The 21672-nt window shown below is 42.8% G+C and overlaps 1 protein-coding gene across 1 annotated transcript in view; it reads right to left on the bottom strand.

Annotated features, from left to right (window-relative positions):
- The window catches only part of LOC134357440 (dynein axonemal heavy chain 8-like), a 1088497-nt gene that overhangs the window by 353094 nt on the left and 713731 nt on the right, over positions 1–21672 (bottom strand). The window contains exon 54 of the mRNA XM_063069028.1: positions 7966–8108. Coding sequence (XP_062925098.1) covers positions 7966–8108 — 143 coding nt within the window. The remainder of the gene's footprint in view (positions 1–7965; positions 8109–21672) is intronic.

Here is a 21672-nt window from a genome sequence, read left to right as displayed (position 1 = left end):
TTGGAGCCTTAGACTTACAGTTTGGAGTTTGATTGAGTGATCTAGCATTCTGCTGTCCCCAAGAAAATTCCAGGAGGGGAACCCAAGTATGAGCTACCTTGAGGAGAAGATCAGAGATGGGGTGCAGGGCCATGATCGACTCTAATTCTTGTCAATCAAAGGACTGAAGTAGATTAAAACATTGAGTCGAATGCAGAGGAGGACAGTTTGGCAGTTGCTCTCCACAGAGGCCATGGGTCAATAACTGCTCTTCATGGAAGGACTGAGTTTGAGCAAGCGGTCCCTCTCCTTGATGCTGATGGAGGATGTTTTTGAAATTCTGAAATTTATTTGATTATTGGAGTGGGCTGTAGTTTACATTGGTCTCCTTCATTTTTCTGTGTTTTCTTTCTTGTTACTGATTGGTTGGTCTGGGTTTGAGGATTGGGGTTTTGGTGGCTTTGTGGGCAATATGTTAGTTTTTGTGTGAGGGAGGGGTCAAGGATTTGGGGTCGGATGTTCTTTGTGGTGTTTTCCCAAGTGGAGGATCTGTTAGTTTATTGTGTGCAATAGAGGGGTTGGGGGTTTGAAGTTATTGTTTTTTCCCTGTGGGCGATATGTTAGTTTTTGTGAGGGAGGGTGTTGGGGGTTTAATGTCCTAGCTGCTGTTTTCCAGGTGGGTAATCCGTTAGTTTTTGTATGAGGGTGGAGTTGAGGAATTTGGGGTTTGTGAGTTTTTGTTTCTTTTTCTTTTTCATGTAGGGAGGGGATTGACATCTTGGTTTTTCTGTACTTCATGGTTATCTGGCGAAGACAAATCTCAGAGTTGTATTCTGTATACATACTTCGATAATAAAATAAACCTTTGAACCTTTGACCTTTTGAACAAGGTGGACAAACAACCAAAGTGCAAAAGACAACAGTCAGTACAAATACAAAATAAAAAAGAAATAAGAATAATAAATAAGCAATAAATATTGAGACCATGAGATGAAGAGTCCTTGAAAGAGTCTGTAGGTTGTGGGAACAGTTCAGTGATGGGGCGAATGAAAATGAGTGAAGTTATCCCCGCTGCTTCAAGAGTCTGATGGTTGATGGGTAATAACTGTTCGTAGACATGGTGGTGAAAGTCTCTAGGCTCTTGTACCTTCTTCCTGATAGCAGCAGCGAGAAGAGAGTATGACCTGGGTGTTGGGGATCCCTGATGATGGATGCTGGTTTCCTGCAACAGTGCTCCATGTAGATGCACTCAGTGGTGAGCTGGCTTTATCCATGATGGACTGGGCTATATACATTACTTTTTGTAGGCCTTTCCATTCATGGGCATTGGTGTTTCCATACCAGGCTGTGATGCAACTGGTCAATATACCTCCCCACCACATATCTATAGAAGTTTGTCCAAGTTTTTGATGTCATGCTGAATCTTTATGAACTTCTAAGAAAGTAAATGTACTGCTGTGCTTTCTTAGTAATTGCATTTATCTGCTGGGCCCAGGACAGATCCTTTGAAATTATAACACTGAGAAATTTAAAGTTGCTGACCATCTTCACCTCTGATTCCCCGATGAGGACTGACTCATGGACCTCCAGTTTCCTCCTCATGAAGCCAATTATCAACTCCTTATTCTTGGTGACATTGAATGAGAGGTTGTTGTGGCACCACTCAGCCAGATTTTCAATCTCTGTCTCATATGTTGATTCATCACCACCTTTGATTGGGCCAATGACAGTGGTGTCGTCAGCAAACTTAAATATGGCATTGGAGCTGTGCTTAGTCACACAGTCATAAGTTTAGATAATAAACGGCCTTTCGACTCAGAGTCATAGGGAACTACAACGCAGAAACAGGCTCTTTGGCCCATCCAGTCTGTGCTGAACAATTATTCTACCTTGCTCCATTGACCAACACTTGGACCATAGTCTTCCATATCCCTCCCATCCATGCACTTATCCAAAGTGTTCTTAAATGTTGCAATCAAATCCGCATCCACCACTTCCACTGGCAGCTCATTCTACACTAGAACCACCCTCTGAGTGAAGAAATCTCCCCTTAGGTTCACCTTAAAAAGTGGAATATCCTGCATATAGTGCAGGTTATTGATAAAGTGCAAAATTATAGTAAGGTAGATTGTGAGGTCAAGAGTCCACCTTATTGTACAAGAGGTCCATTCAAGTGTCTGATAACAGTGGGATAGAAGCAGCCCTTGAGCCTGGTGGAGGGGGATCTCATTGAAACCTTTTGAATGTTGAAGGGCCTAGACAGAGTAGGTGTGGAAAGGATGTTTCCCATGGAGGTGGAGGCTAGGACAAGAGGGCACAGCCTCAGGACAGAGGGGCATCCATTTAAAACAGAAATGCAGATAAATTTTTTTAGCCAGAGGGTGCTAAATTTGTGGAATTTATTACCACAGACAGCTTTGGAGGCCAGGTCGTTGGGTGTATTTAAGGCAGAGCATAGGTTCCTGATAGGACATGACATCAAAGGTTATGGGGAGAAGGCCAGGAAGCAGGGCTGAGGAGGGGGAATAAAAGGATCAGTCATGACTGAAAGGCAGAGCAGACTCAATGGGCCAAATGGCCTAATTTTGCTCCTGCATCTTATGGTTATGTGCTTTCAGGCTTTTGCATCTTCTGCCCAATGGGAGAAATGAGAAGAATGAACGTCCAGAGTGGATTGGGTCTTTTAAGTATGTTAGCTGCTTTTCTCAAGCAGTGAGAAGTACAGACACAGTGAACAGAGGGGGGGGGTGCTGTTTCCTATGATGTGCTGAGCTGTGGCCATGACTCTCTACATTTTCTTGTTCACACTATTGTATTGTGTTCAGTTCTAGTTGCTGCATTAAAGAAGGATTTGAATAGTGTGCAGCAGAGGTTTAAAGGATGTTATCTAGATTGGATCCCATTTTGACCCATATCCCTCTGAACCCTTCCTGTCCATGTACCTGTCCAAGTATCTTCTAAAAGCTGTTAATGTATCTACCTCAACCACTTCCTCTGACAGTTCATTCTACACATTAGCTACCTTCAGATTATTATTAAATCTTTAATAACATACACAGCATGCTGGAAAAACTCAGCAGGTCAGGCAGCATCAATGGAGAGGAATAAACAGTTGACGTTTTGGGCCAAGACCCTTCATCAGGACTCAAAGTATTCATCAGCATCCCGATGAAGTGTCTTGGCCCGAAACATCAACTTATTGCTCTCCATAGATGTTGCCTGACCAGCTGAGTTCCTCCTGCATTTTGTATGTATTACTCTGGGTTTCCAGCATCTGCAGAATCTCTTGTGTCCACTAAATCTTTCTCCTTAAACTTATGTCCTCTAATTCTTGAATCCCCAATTCTGGGAAACAGATTGCATTCACCCTAAGTATGCCCCTCGTGATTTTATACACCTCTATAAGATCACTCTTTATTCTGCTATGTTACAATGAAAAAGTCCCAATCTTCTCAACATCCCTTCATAACTTACCAAAGTTGAACTCCACTCGCAATTCTATTTACCTGGCTGATCAAGATCCCTCTGTACATCTTCACCGTCAACACCAACTATTTTGAAGTTTGAAATACATCTATTATCAAAGTATGTATACTTTCATGCAACCTTGAGATTTGTCTCCTTATTGGCAGCCACAAAACAAAGAAACCCAGTAGAACCCATTAAAACAAAAGAAGATGGTCAAACCCACAATGCAGAGAGAGAAAAAAAAAACAAATTGTGCAAACAATAAAAATAAGCAAATAGCATTCACAACTGAAGTTCATGAAAGTAAGTCCACAGCCGGGAAGATTCAAAAGCCCATTAGTTGCAGGCCTCAGCGTCAGTTCAGTACAGAGACCAGTAAACCATGCGGAGCAGAGCTGAACTGGCCTGTCCATTGCCTCTAGTCCTGACACCCTGATCCTCTCAATCTGGCCTGGCGCTTAAATTGTCAGGTTGTTCTTTGCTCTCGGTCCTGAGCCCTGCCGCTTCGATTTGCTCTCGGGCCCAAGACTTGCCATCCCGACTTGACCTGTACCCGACCTTCCCAAATTGGCTTGGTGCTTAAAACTACCAAATTGTAGGTGTTTCCTAATCTTGGACCCGTGCTTTGCCTGAATTCTGTCACACCTCGCCTTGGTTCTGTCACATTGAATTGCCCCCAGGATTGTTCCAGCAATGGCCATATATTGGCTCGTTCCCTGATCTCCTGTCTGGACCCCACCTCCTCCATTTACCCTATACACATTTCATCACAACCATCCTGCATCTTCAAGACTTCATTTCACCCTGCAAAAACCGTACAGGTGGTTCAAAAGCTCAACTCTGACAGCGTGCACAACATCCTGGTACGAGAGGGAAAGCAAACAGAAGTCGTGATACATGTTGGGACCAACGACATAGGCAGGAAGAGGGATGAGGTCCTGAAGTGTGAGTTTCAGGAATTAGGCAGAAGGCTGAAGAACAGGACCTCAAGGGTGACGTTCTCAGGATTGCTGCCAGTGCTACGTGACAGAGATGGTAAGAATTGGAGGAGATGGCAGTTGAATGCATGGCTGAGGAGTTGGTGCAGGGAGCAGGGTTTTAGATTTTTAGATCATTGGGATCTCTTCTGGGGAAGGTGGCACCTGTACAGATTGGATGGGTTGCACCTGAACTCGAGGGGGAGCAATATCCTTGCAGGTAGGTTTGCTAGCATGGTTCGGGAGGGTTTAAACTAATTGGCGAGGGGGATGGGACCCACAGCGACAGAGCAGTGAAAGAAGTGCATGGAGTAAAGCCAGATCTAACATACAGAGAGGCTTTGAGGAAAGAGAAGCAGAATAAATGGTGTAAAGACAGTAAGGTAGAAGGGTTGAAATGTGTGTACCTCAATGCAAGAAGCATCAGGAACAAAGGTGATGAACTGAGAGCTTGGATACATACATGGAATTATGATGTAGTGGCCATTACAGAGACTTGGCTGGCACCAGGGCAGGAATGGATTCTCAATATTCCTGGATTTCAGTGCTTTAAAAGGGATAGAGAGGGCGAAAAAAAGGGAGGAGGGGTGGCACTACTGGTCAGGGATACTATTACAGGTACAGAAAAGGTGGGTAATGCAGCAGGATCCTCTTTTGAGTCAATGTGGGTGGAAGTCAGGAACAGGAAGGGAGCAGCTACTCTTCTGGGGGGGGGGTATTCTATAGGCCACTGGTAGCAGCAGAGATACAGAGGAGCAGATTGGGAGGCAGATTTTGGAAAGGTGCAAAAATAACAGGGTTGTTATCATGGGTGACTTTAACTTCCCTAATATTGATTGGCACCTGATTAGTTCCAAGGGTTTAGATGGGGCAGAGTTTGTTAAGTGTGTCCAGGATGGATTCCTGTCACAGTATGTGGACAGGCCGACCAGGGGGAATGCCATACTAGATCTAGTACTAGGTAATGAACCGGGTCAGGTCACAGATCTCTCAGTGGGTGAGCATCTGGGGGACAGTGACCACCGCTCCTTGGCCTTTATAATTATCATGGAAAAGGATAGAATCAAAGAGGACAGGAAAATTTTTAATTAGGGAACTGCAAATTATGAGGCTATAAGGCTAGAACTTGCGGGTGTGAATTGGGATGATGTTTTTGCAGGGAAATGTACTATGGACATGTGGTTGATGTTCAGAGATCTCTTGCGGGATTGTAAGGGATAAATTTGTCCCGGTGAGGAAGATAAAGAATGGTAGGGTGAAGGAACCATGGGTGACAAGTGAGGTGGAAAATCTATTCAGGTGGAAGAAGGCAGCATACATGAGGTTTAGGAAGCAAGGATCAGATGGGTCTATTGAGGAATATAGGGAAGCAAGAAAGGAGCTTAAGAAGGGGCTGAGAAGAGCAAGAAGGGGGCATGAGAAGGCCTTGGCGAGTAGGGTAAAGGAAAACCCTAAGGCATTCTTCAATTATGTTAAGAAAAAAAGGATGACAGGAGTGAAAGTAGGACCGATTAGAGATAAAGGTGGGAAGATGTGCCTGGAGGCTGTGGAAGTGAGCGAGGTCCTTAATGAATACTTTTCTTTGGTATTCACCAATGAGAGGGAACTTGATGATGGTGAGGACAATATGAGTGAGGTTGATGTTCTGGAGCATGTTGATATTAAGGGAGAGGAGGTGTTGGAGTTGTTAAAATACATTAGGACAGATAAGTCCCCGGGGCCTGACGGAATATTCCCCAGGCTGCTCCATGAGGTGAGAGAAGAGATTGCTGAGCCTCTGGCTAGGATCTTTATGTCCTCGTAGTCCACGGGAATGGTACCGGAGGATTGGAGGGAGGCGAATGTTGTTCCCTTGTTCAGAAAAGGTAGTAGGGATAGTCCGGGTAATTATAGACCAGTGAGCCTTACGTCTGTGGTGGGAAAGCTGTTGGAAAAGATTCTTAGAGATGGGATCTATAGGCATTTAGAGAATCATGGTCTGATCAGGGACAGCCAGCACGGCTTTGTGAAGGGCAGATCGTGTCTAACAAGCCTGATAGAGTTCTTTGAGGAGGTGACCAGACATATAGATGAGGGTAGTGCAGTGGATGTGATCTATATGGATTTTAGTAAGGCATTTGACAAGGTTCCACACGGTAGGCTTATTCAGAAAGTTAGAAGGCATGGGATCCAGGGAAGTTTGGCCAGGTGGATTCAGAATTGGCTTGCCTGCAGAAGGCAGAGGGTGGTAGTGGAGGGAGTACATTCAGATTGGAGGATTGTGACTAGTGGTGTCCCACAAGGATCTGTTCTGGGACCTCTACTTTTCGTGATTTTTATTAACGAGCTGGATGTGGGGATGGAGGGGTGGGTTGGCAAGTTTGCAGACAACACAAAGGTTGGTGGTGTTGTAGATAGTGTAGAGGATTGTCAAAGGTTGCAGAGAGACATTGATAGGATGCAGAAGTGGGCTGAGAAGTGGCAGATGGAGTTCAACCCGGAGAAGTGTGAGGTGGTACACTTTGGAAGGACAAACTCCAAGGCAGAGTACAAAGTAAATGGCAGGATACTTGGTAGTGTGGAGGAGCAGAGGGATCTCGGGGTACATGTCCACAGATACCTGAAAGTTGCCTCACAGGTGGATAGGGTAGTTAAGAAAGCTTATGGGGTGTTAGCTTTCATAAGTCGAGGGATAGAGTTTAGGAGTCGCGATGTAATGATGCAGCTCTATAAAACTCTGGTTAGGCCACAGTTGGAGTACTGTGTTCAGTTCTGGTCACCTCACTATAGGAAGGATGTGGAAGCATTGGAAAGGGTACAGAGGAGATTTACCAGGATGCTGCCTGGTTTAGAAAGTATGCATTATGATCAGAGATTAAGGGAGCTAGGGCTTTACTCTTTGGAGAGAAGGAGGATGAGAGGAGACATGATAGAGGTGTACAAGATAATAAGAGGAATAGATAGAGTGGATAGTCAGCGCCTCTTCCCCAGGGCACCACTGCTCAATACAAGAGGACATGGCTTTAAGGTAAGGGCTGGGAAGTTCAAGGGGGATATTAGAGGAAGGTTTTTTACTCAGAGAGTGGTTGGTGCGTGGAATGCACTGCCTGAGTCAGTGGTGGAGGCAGATACACTAGTGAAGTTTAAGAGACTACTAGACAGGTATATGGAGGAATCTAAGGTGGGGGCTTATATGGGAGGCAGGGTTTGAGGGTTGGCACAACATTGTGGGCCGAAGGGCCTGTACTGTGCTGTATTATTCTATGTTCTATGAAGTTACAAGCTATTGTTTGCGGGGACAGTTTAACAGAAAAAGTGTGATTAATAAAGTATTTAGTTGTTTTCTTTGTTTTATTTACCACCAGCAACTAGTCGCTGGGGTTCACCAACACCATCTTAAAGCGGAAGTGTCATGTGCAAACTTACTCTGTACATTCGCATCCAAATTATTGACATACAGGACAAATAACAATTAAGCATTAAGCCCTGGGGACTAGTTACTAGTGATGAAATATTAATGATATCAGATGAAATCTCGAAGCCTTTTTTTAAAAACACTTACCTTATGTTGTTTAGCTATGACGTGCACAAGAAAGTTGGTCCTAACGTTGTCAACGTTTGGTACAAGAATTGAAGTATAATCTGGCTCGCTGTCAGCTGGATAGAAATACTCTTGAACCTGTGTTTGCCAGTCCTCCCATTCACCTGAATCAAAAAGCAAAGAACTGTTCAAATAAAGAAACTCTCTGCAGTTTGGTACTAATGTTGATTATTGGATGTTCTTTAAAATATATCTATCAACATATTCAATGATAAATATTTTTCTATAAATGAATGAAAAATACTTATTTTATTGCATTAGAAAAATAAATACCTCTCAAGCTTTCAATTTTTCTGGATTGATACTGAACACCTATTTTAATGTTCAGTCAATTCAGTGGCTCAATATGCCACCAGATTCAGAAGGATTTTTTTAAAAGTATCTCAGTATGATAAACAGAATTCACACTGGAAGAATGGAAGAAGGAAAGAACAATCAAAAGTATGGCAAAAATATGGCAAACATCGCTACAACCTGCAACCTGGTCATCTCAGAGGTTGAGGTACGCAGATGTTTCCAACAAGTGGATAGTCGCAAGGCTGTGGGACCGGACGGCATCCCAGGCAAGTACCCAGGATGCGTGTAGTACAACTGGCAGGTGTGTTTACTGACAGTTTTAATCCCTCCCTCTCCCAGTGTAGTGTGCCCTCCTGCTTCAAATTATCCACCATTGTCCCTGTACCAAAAAAGACCAAGGTAACATACCTGAACAACTGGCATCCTGTCACACTCACCTCAATAATAAGCAAATGCTTTGCGAGGCTGGTCAAAGATTACATCTGCAGCTTGCTAACACCCAAACTGGACCCCCTACAATTCACCTACCGACACAACCGATCACAGATGATACAATAGCTACTGCTCTACATACTGTCCTTATACATCTGGAGAAGAAGAATGCTTATGTGAGAATGCTGTTCTTGGAATACAGTTCAGCATTCAACACCACAATTCCATCCAGGCTCGACAGGAAGCTCAGAGACCTCAGCCTTCACCCTGTCTTGTGCAGCTGGATCCTGGACTTCGTGTCAGATTGCTGGCAGGTGGTAAGAGTGAGCTCCCTCACCTCCACCACTCTGACTCTCAACACAGGAGCCCCCCAGGGCTGTGTACTAAGTCCTCTCCTTTACTCCCTGTATACCAATGACTGTGTTGCCATCCACAGCTCTAATCTGCTAATTAAATTTGACAATGACACTACATTGATTGGCCTTAAGTCAAACAATAATGAGGTGGCCTACAGGGAAGAAGTCATCTCTCTGACACAGTGGTGTCGAGAAAACAACCCCTCCCTCAATATCGCAAACAGAAAGGAGCTGGTTGTTGATTACAGGAGGAATGGAGATAGGCTAACCTCTATTGACATCAATGGATCTGGGGTTGAGAGGGTAAACAGCTTTAAATACCTCTGCATCCACATCACCGAGGAACTCACATGGTCTGTTCACACCAGCCGTGTGGTGAAAAAGGCACAAAAGCGCCTCTTTCACCTCAGACGGTTGAGGAAGTTTGGTATGGGCCCCCAAATCCTAAGAACTTTCTACAGCATCACAATTGAGAGCATCCTGACTGGCTGCATCACTGCCTGGTTTGAGAACTGTACCTCCCTTAATCGTAGGATTCTACAGAGAGTGGTGCGGTAAGCCCAGCACCTCTGTAGTTGTGAATTCCAAGTATTCAGGACATTTACAAAGACAGGCGTGTAAAAAGGGCCCAAAGGATCATTGGAGACCCGAGTCACCCCAATCACAATCTATTCCAGCTGCTACCATCTGGGAAATGGTACCACAGCATAAAAGCCAGGACCAACAGGCTCCGGGACAGCTTCTCCCACCAGGCCATCAGACTGATTAATTCACGCTGATTTGAGTGTATTTCTATGTTACATTGACTGTTCTATTTATTATAAATTACTATGATTGCACATTTAGACAGAGATGTAACGTAAAGATTTTTACTCCTCATGTATGTGAAGAAATAAAATCAATTCAATTCAAATGTGCTTACTACTGGAGTATGTATGCAGTTCTGGTAACTCCTTCAAAAGAATATTATTCCTCTTTACATTACAGAGGCTACCAAAATAATAATTTTGAGTATTGGGAGCTTAATGCTAGAAAGATGAAGAAAACTGGGATTTTCTTAGGAAACACAGAATATCTGTTGTGATATAAATGAAGCTAACTGAAGGAAACTGATCAGAAATAAGACAAGAAAACACCCTACTTCAATAGTAAAGAACTGCAAGAGTTAAAAAAAAGGGATTAAAATTAAGTATGTTTATTATTGGGTAGAATTTTGTTTTTAATCATTCTTTTTCTAAATTAACTTAAAATAAAAGTAGCATGTGCTTATTGGAGAATATACAGTACATAAGCATTTCAATTGGCCAGAGGGTTGCATAACACTTGGATTCTTGAAATAAGTTTAAGGTTGAGAGATAGCAATGCAAGGAACCTTCATTTAGTATCAACAAAGTTGGTGTATAGAGTCATAGAGAAGCACAGCACAGAAACAGGCCCTTCAATCCATCTAGTCCATGCCAAAACCATTTAAACTGCCTAGTCCCATTGACCTGCACCAGGACCATAGCCCTCCATATCCCTACTATCCATGTACCTATTCAAACTTCTCTGAAACATGGAAATCATGGACCACTTGTGATGGAAGCTTATCCCACACTCTCACAACTCTCTGAGTGAAGAAGTTTCCCCCATGCTCCCCTTAAACATCTTACCTTTTACCCTTAACCCATGACCTCTGGTTGTAGTTCCACCCAACTAAGTGGAAAAAACCTGCTTGCATTTACTCTATCACCCTATCTATACCCTTCATAATTTTGTAGGCTTCTATCAAATCTCCTTTCAATCTTCTACATTCTAAAGAATATAGTCCTAACCTATTCAATCTTTCCTTATAACTCAGGTCCTCCAGACCGGGTGACATTCTTGTAAATTTTCTCTGCACTCTTTTAATCTTGTTTCATCTCTCCTGTTAGTAGGTGCCCAAAATTACACACAATACTTCAGATTAGGCCTCACCAACATCTTATACATTTCAACATAACATCCCATCTTCTGTACTCAATACATTGATTTATGAAGACCTATGTGCCAAAAGTTTTCTTTATGACCCTATCTACCTGTGACACCACTTTCAATGAATTAAGTACCAGTATTCCCATTTCCCTGTGTTCTACCACACTCCTAAGACCTACTCTGGTTGGTCCTACAAAGTGCAAAACCTGACACTTGTCTGCATTAAATTCCATCTGCCATTTTTCAGCACATTTTTCCAGTTAATGAAGATCCTTCTGCAAGCCATGATAGCCTTCCTCATTATCCACTACATCCCCTATCTTGGTGTCACCCACAAATTTGCTGACCACATTATGAACCTGATCATTAATATAGATGACAAACAATAAAGGACCCACCACCGATCCCTGCGTCACACCACTAGTCACAGACCTCCAGTCAGAGAGGCAACCCTCTACTACCACTCTCTGGTTTCTCCCACAAAGCCAATATTCATCCAATTTACTACCTCATCCTGAATGCTGAATGACTGAACCTTCTTGACAAACCTTCCATGCAGGACCTTGTCAAAGCCTTGCTAAAGTCCACGTAGACAACATCCACTGCCCTGCCTTCAAGTGTGGTAACTTTCTCGAAAAACTCTTTAAGATTGGTTAGACATGAACTACAATGCACAAAACCATGCTAACGATCCTTAATCAGTCCTCGTCTATCCAAATGCTCATATCACTTCGAATACCTTCCAATAACTTTCCCACAAATGTCAGACTCACCAGCCTATAATTTTCTTGTTTCTGTTTACAGCCTTTTTTAAAACAGCGGAATGACATTGGCTATCCTCCAATCCTCTTATACCGCTCATGTTGCTGAGCATGATTTAAATAATCTTTGCTCGTGCTCTGGTAATTTCTGCACATGCCTCCCATAGAGTCTGAGGGAACCCCTTGTCAGGGGATTTATCTATTCTGATTCGCCTCCTCCTCTGTAATCTATAGAGGGTCTATGAAGTTGATGGCACTTTGCTTCACTTCTATAGACTCTGTATCTCTCTCCAGAGAAAATACAGGTGCAAAGAATGCATTTAAGATCGCCCCCATCTGTTTTGGCTCCTGATATGGATTACCATTCTGGACTTCCAGAGTGTTCTGGAGAGCTACTGTATAATATGGGACTACTTTATGTTGTAGGGACACACCATTGCGTGCGCTATTGGGCACATATTGAGCATGCACTATTAGGCATGTATTGATCTGCACTTGTGTGTTCAGTTCGGTTTTAGTCAGTAAAGAACCTTGTTAACTTAGCTCCCGTCTCTAGCGTTTCTATTTATAGCTTTGTTGTGTAACCCGGCCACATACATAACAAATTGGCGACAAGATTAATGAACCTACATCATATTGGAACGCCGTGTTTTAATTGATAACGACACTCGGAAGAACAGCGCAAGGTACGAGCCAAGGCAGAGCAATGCTGCAAGTCCGAAAGGAAACAGAAGCACAGCCGCGGGTCAGGAACGTCAGGAGACCAAGAGACACAGTCAGGGCCGCAGCACATCTAGCCGAGACCATAGCCGGCGCTGACCCCAGGGACTGAGGGTCTGCCTGCCCCAGAAGGGAGATAAAAAGGAGCGACACACATACATCTAGACGGAGTGCACTTGTAGTGCTAGCAAAAAGGTCACGAGTCAAAAAAAGGGAGAACGGGGCTAAATTAATATAACAAAGATGGCGATGATTGGAACCATTACAGCATTTGATAGTTGCATTGAAGACTGGGCAACTTACATTGAAAGAGTGGAGTTATATTGTGTTGCTAACAATGTTAATGATGAAAAGAAAGCCAGCAACTTACTCAGTATTATGGGAGCAAAAATATACGGCCTGCTGCGGAGCTTGTTAACCCCTGAAAAGCCAGGTGACAAAATGTTCAAGCAAATAGTAGACACACTCCAAAAGCATTTGAACCCCGAACCACTGGTCATTGCTGAAAGATTTAAATTCCATAAATGGAATCAGAGCAAAAATGAAAGCATTTCTGAATATTGTGTTGGTTTGCGCAAATTATCAGAACATTGTCAATTTGGAGCTGGTCTATTGGATGCATTGAGGGACAGGTTAGTGTGTGGCATGCACTGTGAAACTACACAGAAGAAGCTCCTGGGTGAAAAAGACCTTACATTAGAGAAGACGCTGAACATTGCAATATCAACGGAAACAGCCGCATGAGGTGCTTCTGAGATACAACAAAAATCTCTGGAATATGCGACAAATAAAATGTCACTGAACAGAAATGAAGGAAAGAAGTGTTACCGTTGTGGGAAGAGGTCACATGACCCAGATGACTGTTGGTTTAAAGACAAAGAATGCAGAAACTGTGGCAAACAGGACCACATTGGCAGAGTATGCAAAGCTAGTAAACAATGTTACCATTGTGGGAACATGTGTTACGAACTTGAACGTTTTAGAAATAAACCAGCAGCAAGAGATTTCACACTGAATCAGGTTTTAATGTTAAAACCACTACCTTTATTAGTATCTACTTATAATATCGTAACTTAACCAAGATAAACAAGTGTTAAGTGTTAGTCATAGTCATACTTTATTGATCCTGGGGAAATTAGTTTTCGTTCAGTTGCACTATAAATAATTAAATAGTAATAAAATCATAAATAGTTAAATAGTAATATGTAAATTATGCCAGAAAATAAGTCCAGGACCAGCCTATTGGCTCAGGGTGTCTGAGCCTCCAAGGGAGGAGTTGTAAAGTTTGATGGCCAAAGGGAGGAATGACTTCCTATGACGCTGACGCTCTGTGTTGCATCCCGGTGGAATGAGTCTCTGGCTGAATGTACTCCAGTGCCCAACCAGTACATTATGTAGTGGATGGGAGACATTGTCCAAAATGGCATGCAACTTGGACAGTATCCTCTTTTCAGACAACACTGTCAGAGAGTCCAGTTCCATCCCCACAACATCACTGGCCTTACGAATGAGTTTGTTGATTCTGTTGGTGTCTGCTACCCTCAGCCTGCTGCCCCAGCACACAACAGCAAACATGATCGCACTGGCCACCACAGACTCATAGAACATCCTCAGCATCGTCCAGCAGATGTTAAAGGACCTCAATCTCCTCAGGAAATAGAGACGGCTCTGACCCTTCTTGTAGACAGCCTCAGTGTTCTTTGACCAGTCCAGTTTATTGTCAATTCGTATCCCCAGGTATTTGTAATCTTCCACCATGTCCACACTGACCCCCTGGATGGAAACAGGGTCACCGGTACCTTAGCTCTCCTCAGGTCTGCCACCAGCTCCTTAGTCTTTTTCACATTAAGCTGCAGATAATTCTGCTCACACCATGTGACAAAGTTTCCTAACGTAGCCCTGTACTCAGTCTCATCTCCCTTGCTGATGCATCCAACTATGGCAGAGTCATCAGAAAACTTCTAAAGATGACAAGACTCTGTGCAGTAGTTGAAGTCCGAGGTGTAAATGGTGAAGAGAAAGGGAGACAAGACAGTCCCCTGTGGAGCCCCAGTGCTGCTGATCACTCTGTCGGACACAGTGTTGCAAGCACATGTACTGTGGTCTGCCAGTCAGGTAATCAAGAATCCATGACACCAGGAAAGCATCCACCTGCATCGCTGTCAGCTTCTCCCCCAGCAGAGCAGGGCGGATGGTGTTGAACGCACTGGAGAAGTCAAAAAACATGACCCTCACAGTGCTCGCTGGCTTGCCCAGGTGGGTGTAGACATGGTTCAGCAGGTAGACGATGGCATCCTCAACTCCTAGTCGGGGCTGGTAGGCAAACTGGAGGGGATCTAAGTGTGGCCTGACCATAGGCCGGAGCAGCTCCAGAACAAGTCTCTCCAGGGTCTTCATGATGTGGGAGGTCAATTTCCTACCAGTCTGTAGTCATTGAGGCTGCTGGGGTGCGGCGCCTTCAGCACAGGGACGAGGCAGGACGTCTTCCACAGCATAGAAACCCTCCGGAGCCTCAGGCTCAGGTTGAAGACATGGCGAAGTACTCCACATAGCTGAGGGGCACAGGCTTTGAGCACCCTGGTACTGACACCATCTGGTCCTGCAGCCTTGCTTGGGTTGAGACGTTTCAGCTGTCTTCTCACCTGTTCAGCTGTGAAGCCCACTGTGGTGGTTTCGTGTGGGGAAGGGCTATAGTCATAAGAGCAGGGTGGGGGATTGTGAGGAGGGGTAGGAGGGGAGAGTGGAATATGTGTTGATTGGGGGCCGACAACAGATGGCTCACGTGAGGGATGGGCAGGGGCCACAATGTCAAATCTGTTAAAGAACAGGTTAAGTTCGTTGGCCCTGTCCACACTGCCTTCAGCTCCTCTATTGCTAATTTGCCGGAACCCAGTGATGGTCCTCATCCCACTCCAGACCTCTCTCATGTTGTTCTGCTGGAGTTTCCACTCAAGCTTCCTTCTGTACCTGTCTTTAGCCTCCCTGATCCTGGCTTTCAGGTCCCTCTGTATTGCCCTCAGCTCCTCCCTATTTCCATCTCTAAACGCCCTCTTTTTAGCATTCAGGATGTCCTTAATGTCTTATGTGTATATATGTGTGTAATATAGCTCCCAAACTAAGTTAAGCTTGGGGAAACAAAGCTTAGAGTCTTGAGATGGTAAAGTAGGAAAGTTCAGTTCATCCACGGAATGAATGATAGGAGAGAGATATTTGTAATCCAGGGTGAAATGTAGAGAAGAGGTTATTACGAAGTATTCCACAGATTCCATGATGGTAAAATGAGATAACAGTTGCTGTAGATCTTGTCTGTCGTGTCGTTCCAAATCCACATATGAATTGTCACCAAAAGTGACCTGTCACAGGGATATCATCTTCAAGTGGCTGCCACACAACATACCCAGGCAAGGGTTAATACATAAAGGTCTCCACAGGATATCCCAAACAAAATCCACTCCTTTGGATTATACGAAGTGACAGACACACATTCGTTGTGCACCATGTGCCAATGTTTAACCCACCCTTGTGGGCTTGAAACTCTCAGCTGCAACCAGCTGAAGCTCCTGGCTTCCCAGTCTCTCTCTCTCTTGACTGTGTCTGTCTGTGTCCTTGTTTTAAAGTTAAACAAGCTGCAAGTCAGTCAGTGAACAACATCATAGTGCCGCCTCATTTAGGCACTCTTCAAGTGACAGTCCACAGTAAACGAAACCTGTGGTTCATAGCACATGTCACATGACCCTGATGACTGTTGGTTTAAAGACAAAGATGCAGAAACTGTGGCAAACAGGGCCACACTGGCAGAGTATGCAAAGCTAGTAAACAGCAGAAAAAGGTCAAAATACAGAGAAACAAGAAACCTCAGAAAGGAAAATACAACAAGGTACACAAAATGAAAGAAGGCAGTTCTGATGAAAACGAATTCGACGAAAGTGAATTGTCTTGTTTGCAACTTCACAGCGTGAAAGAAACAGATGATCGAAGAGTAATATGGATCACTCCACAAGTGGTGGGTGTGAGACTGAAAATGGAGTTGGACACAGGCCTAGCTTTAACAGTGATCTCTGCACACGACTACAAATGACTGTTTTCGCACATACCTCTGAAACGAATGAAACTTCTACTAAAAACTTACACAGGACAGAAAGTGCATCCTGAAGGCAAAATTAAAGTGACAGTGACCTACGGAGATAAAATACAGCAACTGCACTTCTATGTACTGAAAAGTGGAGGACCACCGTTGCTGGGATGTGAATGGCTCAGGAAAATCCAGTTGGTTTGGCACACCGTCAAGGCACTAGATGTGTCAACAAAGGAGGGCAGCTCGGCGGGGAAGATGTCCGCAGCTCTCCTCTCACCTACTGTTGACTATTACAATGACAAGGAGGAGCTAGACAATGTCGACAATGAGGATGAACGCAGTATCTGTGGCCGTGACTTGGATGGAGATACAGAGGATGTAAGGGAGACAGGTATTGCCAATAAGCAGGATGATAAAGACTAGAAGACAGCTTACAGCAGTTACAGGAAGGCACTTTGCAGGAGTATCAGAAAAGGATGAAGAAACTAGATCAACAATACAAGGAAAGAATATGATATGCAGAGCTTTTTCTGCAACTGGAGACAGAACAAGTGGAAAGCAATTATATTAAAGAGAAGAAAGCAGCAGTGAAGGAATTTGAAGATAAAAAGATTGAGTTAGAAGAAGAGAAAAAGAGAATGAGAGGCTATCAATGGAAATCACAGGAGATTATATGGAGGTAAAGCTAATAATGACTAGGAAACTAAGGAGGAGACCTAATGATCCTGTTCCAATTACAGACAAAAGACGAAAACCCCCACCTACGCAGTTAAATTACTTGTTAACAGATGAACAGATAATGGAAGATCTGCGAACTCTCAATAAGCTTAAATCTCCGAAAAGACCAGCATCTCCATCTCCTCTTGAACAATTTCCTTGGGAAAGATCCATGAAAATTGGTCATCCTTTAAAAGCTCTTGGAGGAAATCAATTCCATTCAAACAGAACAGCTTTCGCACAAGGTAAATTTTGAACCAATCATTTCCTCCATTGAGAATCAGACACTCAATCCTTTGCAGGGAAGTTTCTTTTTCACGTACATATTTTGAATCCACAGTCAATGTGTCTTGTTTTGCACAAAGAAGTTGGGAAACAGCATCAAAACAGAGGCGAATTCTGGCAACAAACTAAGGTTTCTATTGTTGTATTTTCACACTTGTGCTGAATGTGCATCTGAAGGAATTCTCCCTCTTCAGCCAGACAGATAGCACTGCAGGTAATCCTTAATATCAGCAAAACTGTACTTTAACAACAGCTTAAGAACAGTGGAATGAACAACAGGATTTCGATCAACTGCTTCATCAAACGGTGAAAGATTACTGGTAAAGTACTGTTCTTTTTGTGAGTCATTGGATTGCCCCGACTTTTGAATAACTAGCAGAGACAACAGATCTCCAACCACTTCTTTTGATCTGGCAAGTCATCTTTGAAGCAGACCATGGAAATCAAAGCTACGAAAAATGCATCGCACCTCTTGCGAAATATGACTAATTTTGCTACAGCTTCCGCTGGTACATAATCATCATCGAGAGAAGTACGACACAGTGGGCAGAGTCCCCCTCAGGGACTTGAGTTATAAATGGGTCTTAGACCAAAAGTAAAAAAAAAAGGCTTGTTATAATTTGATATTATTACATTACTTGGTTATAATTTGATATTATTAAGTTACTAGGTAAAAAAATTGGTAGGCGTTTGTATGTTAGGGGTAAACATATTTGTTTAGCGCAGTGCCCCAGTAAAAAAAAACAGTTGATACACTATTAAAATAAAAGGGGAGGAGGGAACTGTATAATATGGGACTACTTTATGTTGTAGGGACACGTTGTTGCATGCACTATTAGGCGTGTATTGATCTATACGTGTGTGTTCAGTTCGGTTTCAATCAGTAAAGGGCCCTGTTAACTTAGCTCCCATCTCCAGCGTTCTTATTTATAGCCTTATTGTGTAAACCCAGCCACATACACAACACAGAGAACCAATTTTGTCCCTAGCATTCATTTTCCTCTTAACATACCTGTAAAATCCCTTAGGATTCTCCTTCACATTGTCTGTTAGAGCAAGTTCATGCCTTCTTTTAACCTTCCTGAGTTCTCTTTCATTCCTTGTACTCCATAAGCACCTCATTTCTTCCTAATTGCCTATACCTGCTATGCACCTCCTGTTATATAGGGGGTGAGAAACAACTAAATAGAGAAGGAAACCTCAGTCTAGTAGGCACACCAGAAATAGACTTGATCACCCACATGGAAAGTGCATTTATTTTTATGCATGGTGTTTCACAAGTGAAGTATATAAACAGAGGCTGTTAAACAACACATTCCCGTCCTGCCGAAGGGTTTTGGCCCAAAACGTCGACTGTACTTTTTTCCATAGGTGCTGAGTTCCTCCAGCATTTTGTGTGTGTTACATGAAAATATTATATTGTTACCATCACAGATGTGATTTAACTGATGGGCAGAGTGGCTTAATTTAAAGTCCTTAGGCATAATGAAGATAGGGTTAGCGCTCAGAAACAAAAAGACCGATCACCTTGCTGGGGTTTTACTAGTCCACGTAACAGTGAATATTGAAGGGACTGATATGTAGGTAAATCACACATGTAAAAAGAACAGGGAAATAGCAGTTGGAGATCTCAGTTTATAAAACCTAAGTAGTGAGACGAGTAGGGAGACAGGAAAGATGAGGAGAATTTTTAAAAGCCATTCAGGAGAGCTTTTTAAGTCAGTACTTGAACAGCTTTACCACTGGAGTAATACAGTACCAGATTTAATTACTGGGAAATCAGCCAGGTGTGTGGTAAAAGTGTTAGTGAGAAACAATTTGGAGATGATGACCATAATTTTATATTTTTATAAGTTTGTTATGAAGAACAAGTATAGGCAGTAAGTTAACAACCTAAGCTTGAGAGAGGCCAAATTCAATAATCAATATCTGATCTTGCAAAACTGGCCTGAGAGCAGCTACCTGCAGTTAAGTTTACATGCAGCTGATGGGAGTCTTTCAAAAGACAAACACTGCAGGTTCAGGGCTAATGTACTCTTGCAATGATGAAATTCGTTCCTACAAGTCTAGGGAGCCCTAGATCTTAAGGGCTGAATAAAGAACTAAGATAGCATATGGAAGCTTAATAAAAGTAAAGGCCTGAAAGGAATATAGAGAGCAAAGACAGTACAAAAAAAAAGGGCATAAAATAATATTGGTAGGCACAAGGAAAATCCTTACGTATTTTACATGTATACTTAGGGCAAGAGTGTAACTAGAGAAAGAGTAGGGCCCATTAGAGATGAAAGAGGCAAACTACATGTGGAGTCAGAGGATAAAGGAGATGTGATAAATGAACTTTGCATTCAGTAAGATTTGAGGATGGAGTCTAGAATGAATTACCATAGCATCACAAAGGAAGAGCTGTTAAATGCTTCGGCAGGATTAAAGGTGGATATTTAATGTAGTGGAGAAAGTGCTGAAGAAGAGTGAAAGAGTACATCTGAGACAAGGACTATTCCACTTAGTCTACACTTAATTTTTCTAAGATGAGAGGAATCGAAAGAACAGTTCTTGTGGGTAAGAACCAGTTTTGTAATGAGGATGAGAGTGTCAGTGCAGGGGTACTGATTGGGTCTTTATTCCAGAAAGATGGGAGGGCTTGAGACCTTTCTGACTGGTATTGGAAGTGTATGGACTGGATGTCTAAAGTGAAGGTGGGGCAGGGAATTGGAAACTGGATCCATCCGTACTGTAACTGAAGATATAGAACATGGAGTGTGAAGGATAGTATTCATTCAAGGAACAGTTTTATATTGTTGCCAATAAAAAGTAGTAGGCCTAAAGATGAGAAAGAATTAGGAAGCAACAAAAAATGACCTAAAACTGGAGGAAGAGAAAGTAGAACATGAGAGCAAGTTGGCAGGAAATATTAAACAAAAGGAGATCCAATTATAGTGTGAAAAAGAAGAGGAAAACATAAATTGGTTCCCATATAGAAGCAATGATAAAAAGGAAAGAAAATGAAGTGTTAAACATGTATTAAATATCTACCTACATTGCAGAGCATACAGAAAAGAGAGACCATATGATATCAAGCAGAATTAGGTGATTTGGTATTTAACAGTTCTGCTATTCAATCATGATTGATTTCATTTTCAACCTCATTCTCCCAACTTCTTCCCATAACCCTTAACTCCCTTAGCAATAAAGAGCCTATCAAGCTCCACGTTAAATACACTGAATTACTTAGCTTCCACAGCAACAACTTCCACAGTTTCCTTACCATCTGGCTGAAGAAATTCTTCTTCATCTCAATTTCATGTTCTTAAATACTGAAGCTGTGTCCTTCAATCCCAGACTTTCCTGTTAATGGAAACATACTCTCTTTGTCTACTCCATCCAGAACTTTCAGTATCTGGTAGATTTCATTGAGATCCCCTTCAATCTCTGAACTCCATCAGGAATAGGCCCAGGGATATTAAATGCTCTTCAAAAGTCACGCCTTTTATTCCTGGGATCACTTCTGTGAATCTCCTCTGGATCCTCTCCAGGGCCAGCAGAAAGGGGCCCAAAATTTCAAATATACCAAATATGGTCTGACCAATGTCTTATAAAGCCTCAGCTTTTAGCTTCAAGTCTTCTTGAAATCAATGATAACATTGCATCTGCCTTCTTTACTACCAACTGAGACTGCAAGTTAACATTACGGGAATCCTGAACTAATACTCCCAAGTCTCTTTGCGCCTCCAATTTCTGAGTTCTCACCCCATTTAGAAAATAATCTACATCTTTATTTTTCCTACTACTGTGCATTACTCCTACTCTGCACTCCATCTGCCACTTCTTGCCAGTTCTCCCAACCCTTCAAATTCTTTCTTCAGACTCCCTGTCCCTCCACCTATCTTGGTATTATATGCAAACTTGGCCATTATGCCATCAGCTACTTCATTCAGATCATTAATGTATAAAGTGAAAAGATGCGAGTCCCAACAATGACTAGCAGTCATTTTGAAAAAGACCCCTTTACCTCCACTCTTTAAGTTCTGCCAGTTAGTCAAGCCAGAGATTTTAAAACTCTTAATTTCTGAAG

Source organism: Mobula hypostoma, chromosome 2, assembly GCF_963921235.1.
Source record: "Mobula hypostoma chromosome 2, sMobHyp1.1, whole genome shotgun sequence".
NCBI lineage: Eukaryota > Metazoa > Chordata > Chondrichthyes > Myliobatiformes > Myliobatidae > Mobula > Mobula hypostoma.
The sequence above is the reverse complement of the archived record's forward strand: the minus strand, read 5'-3'. Positions and strand labels throughout refer to the sequence as shown.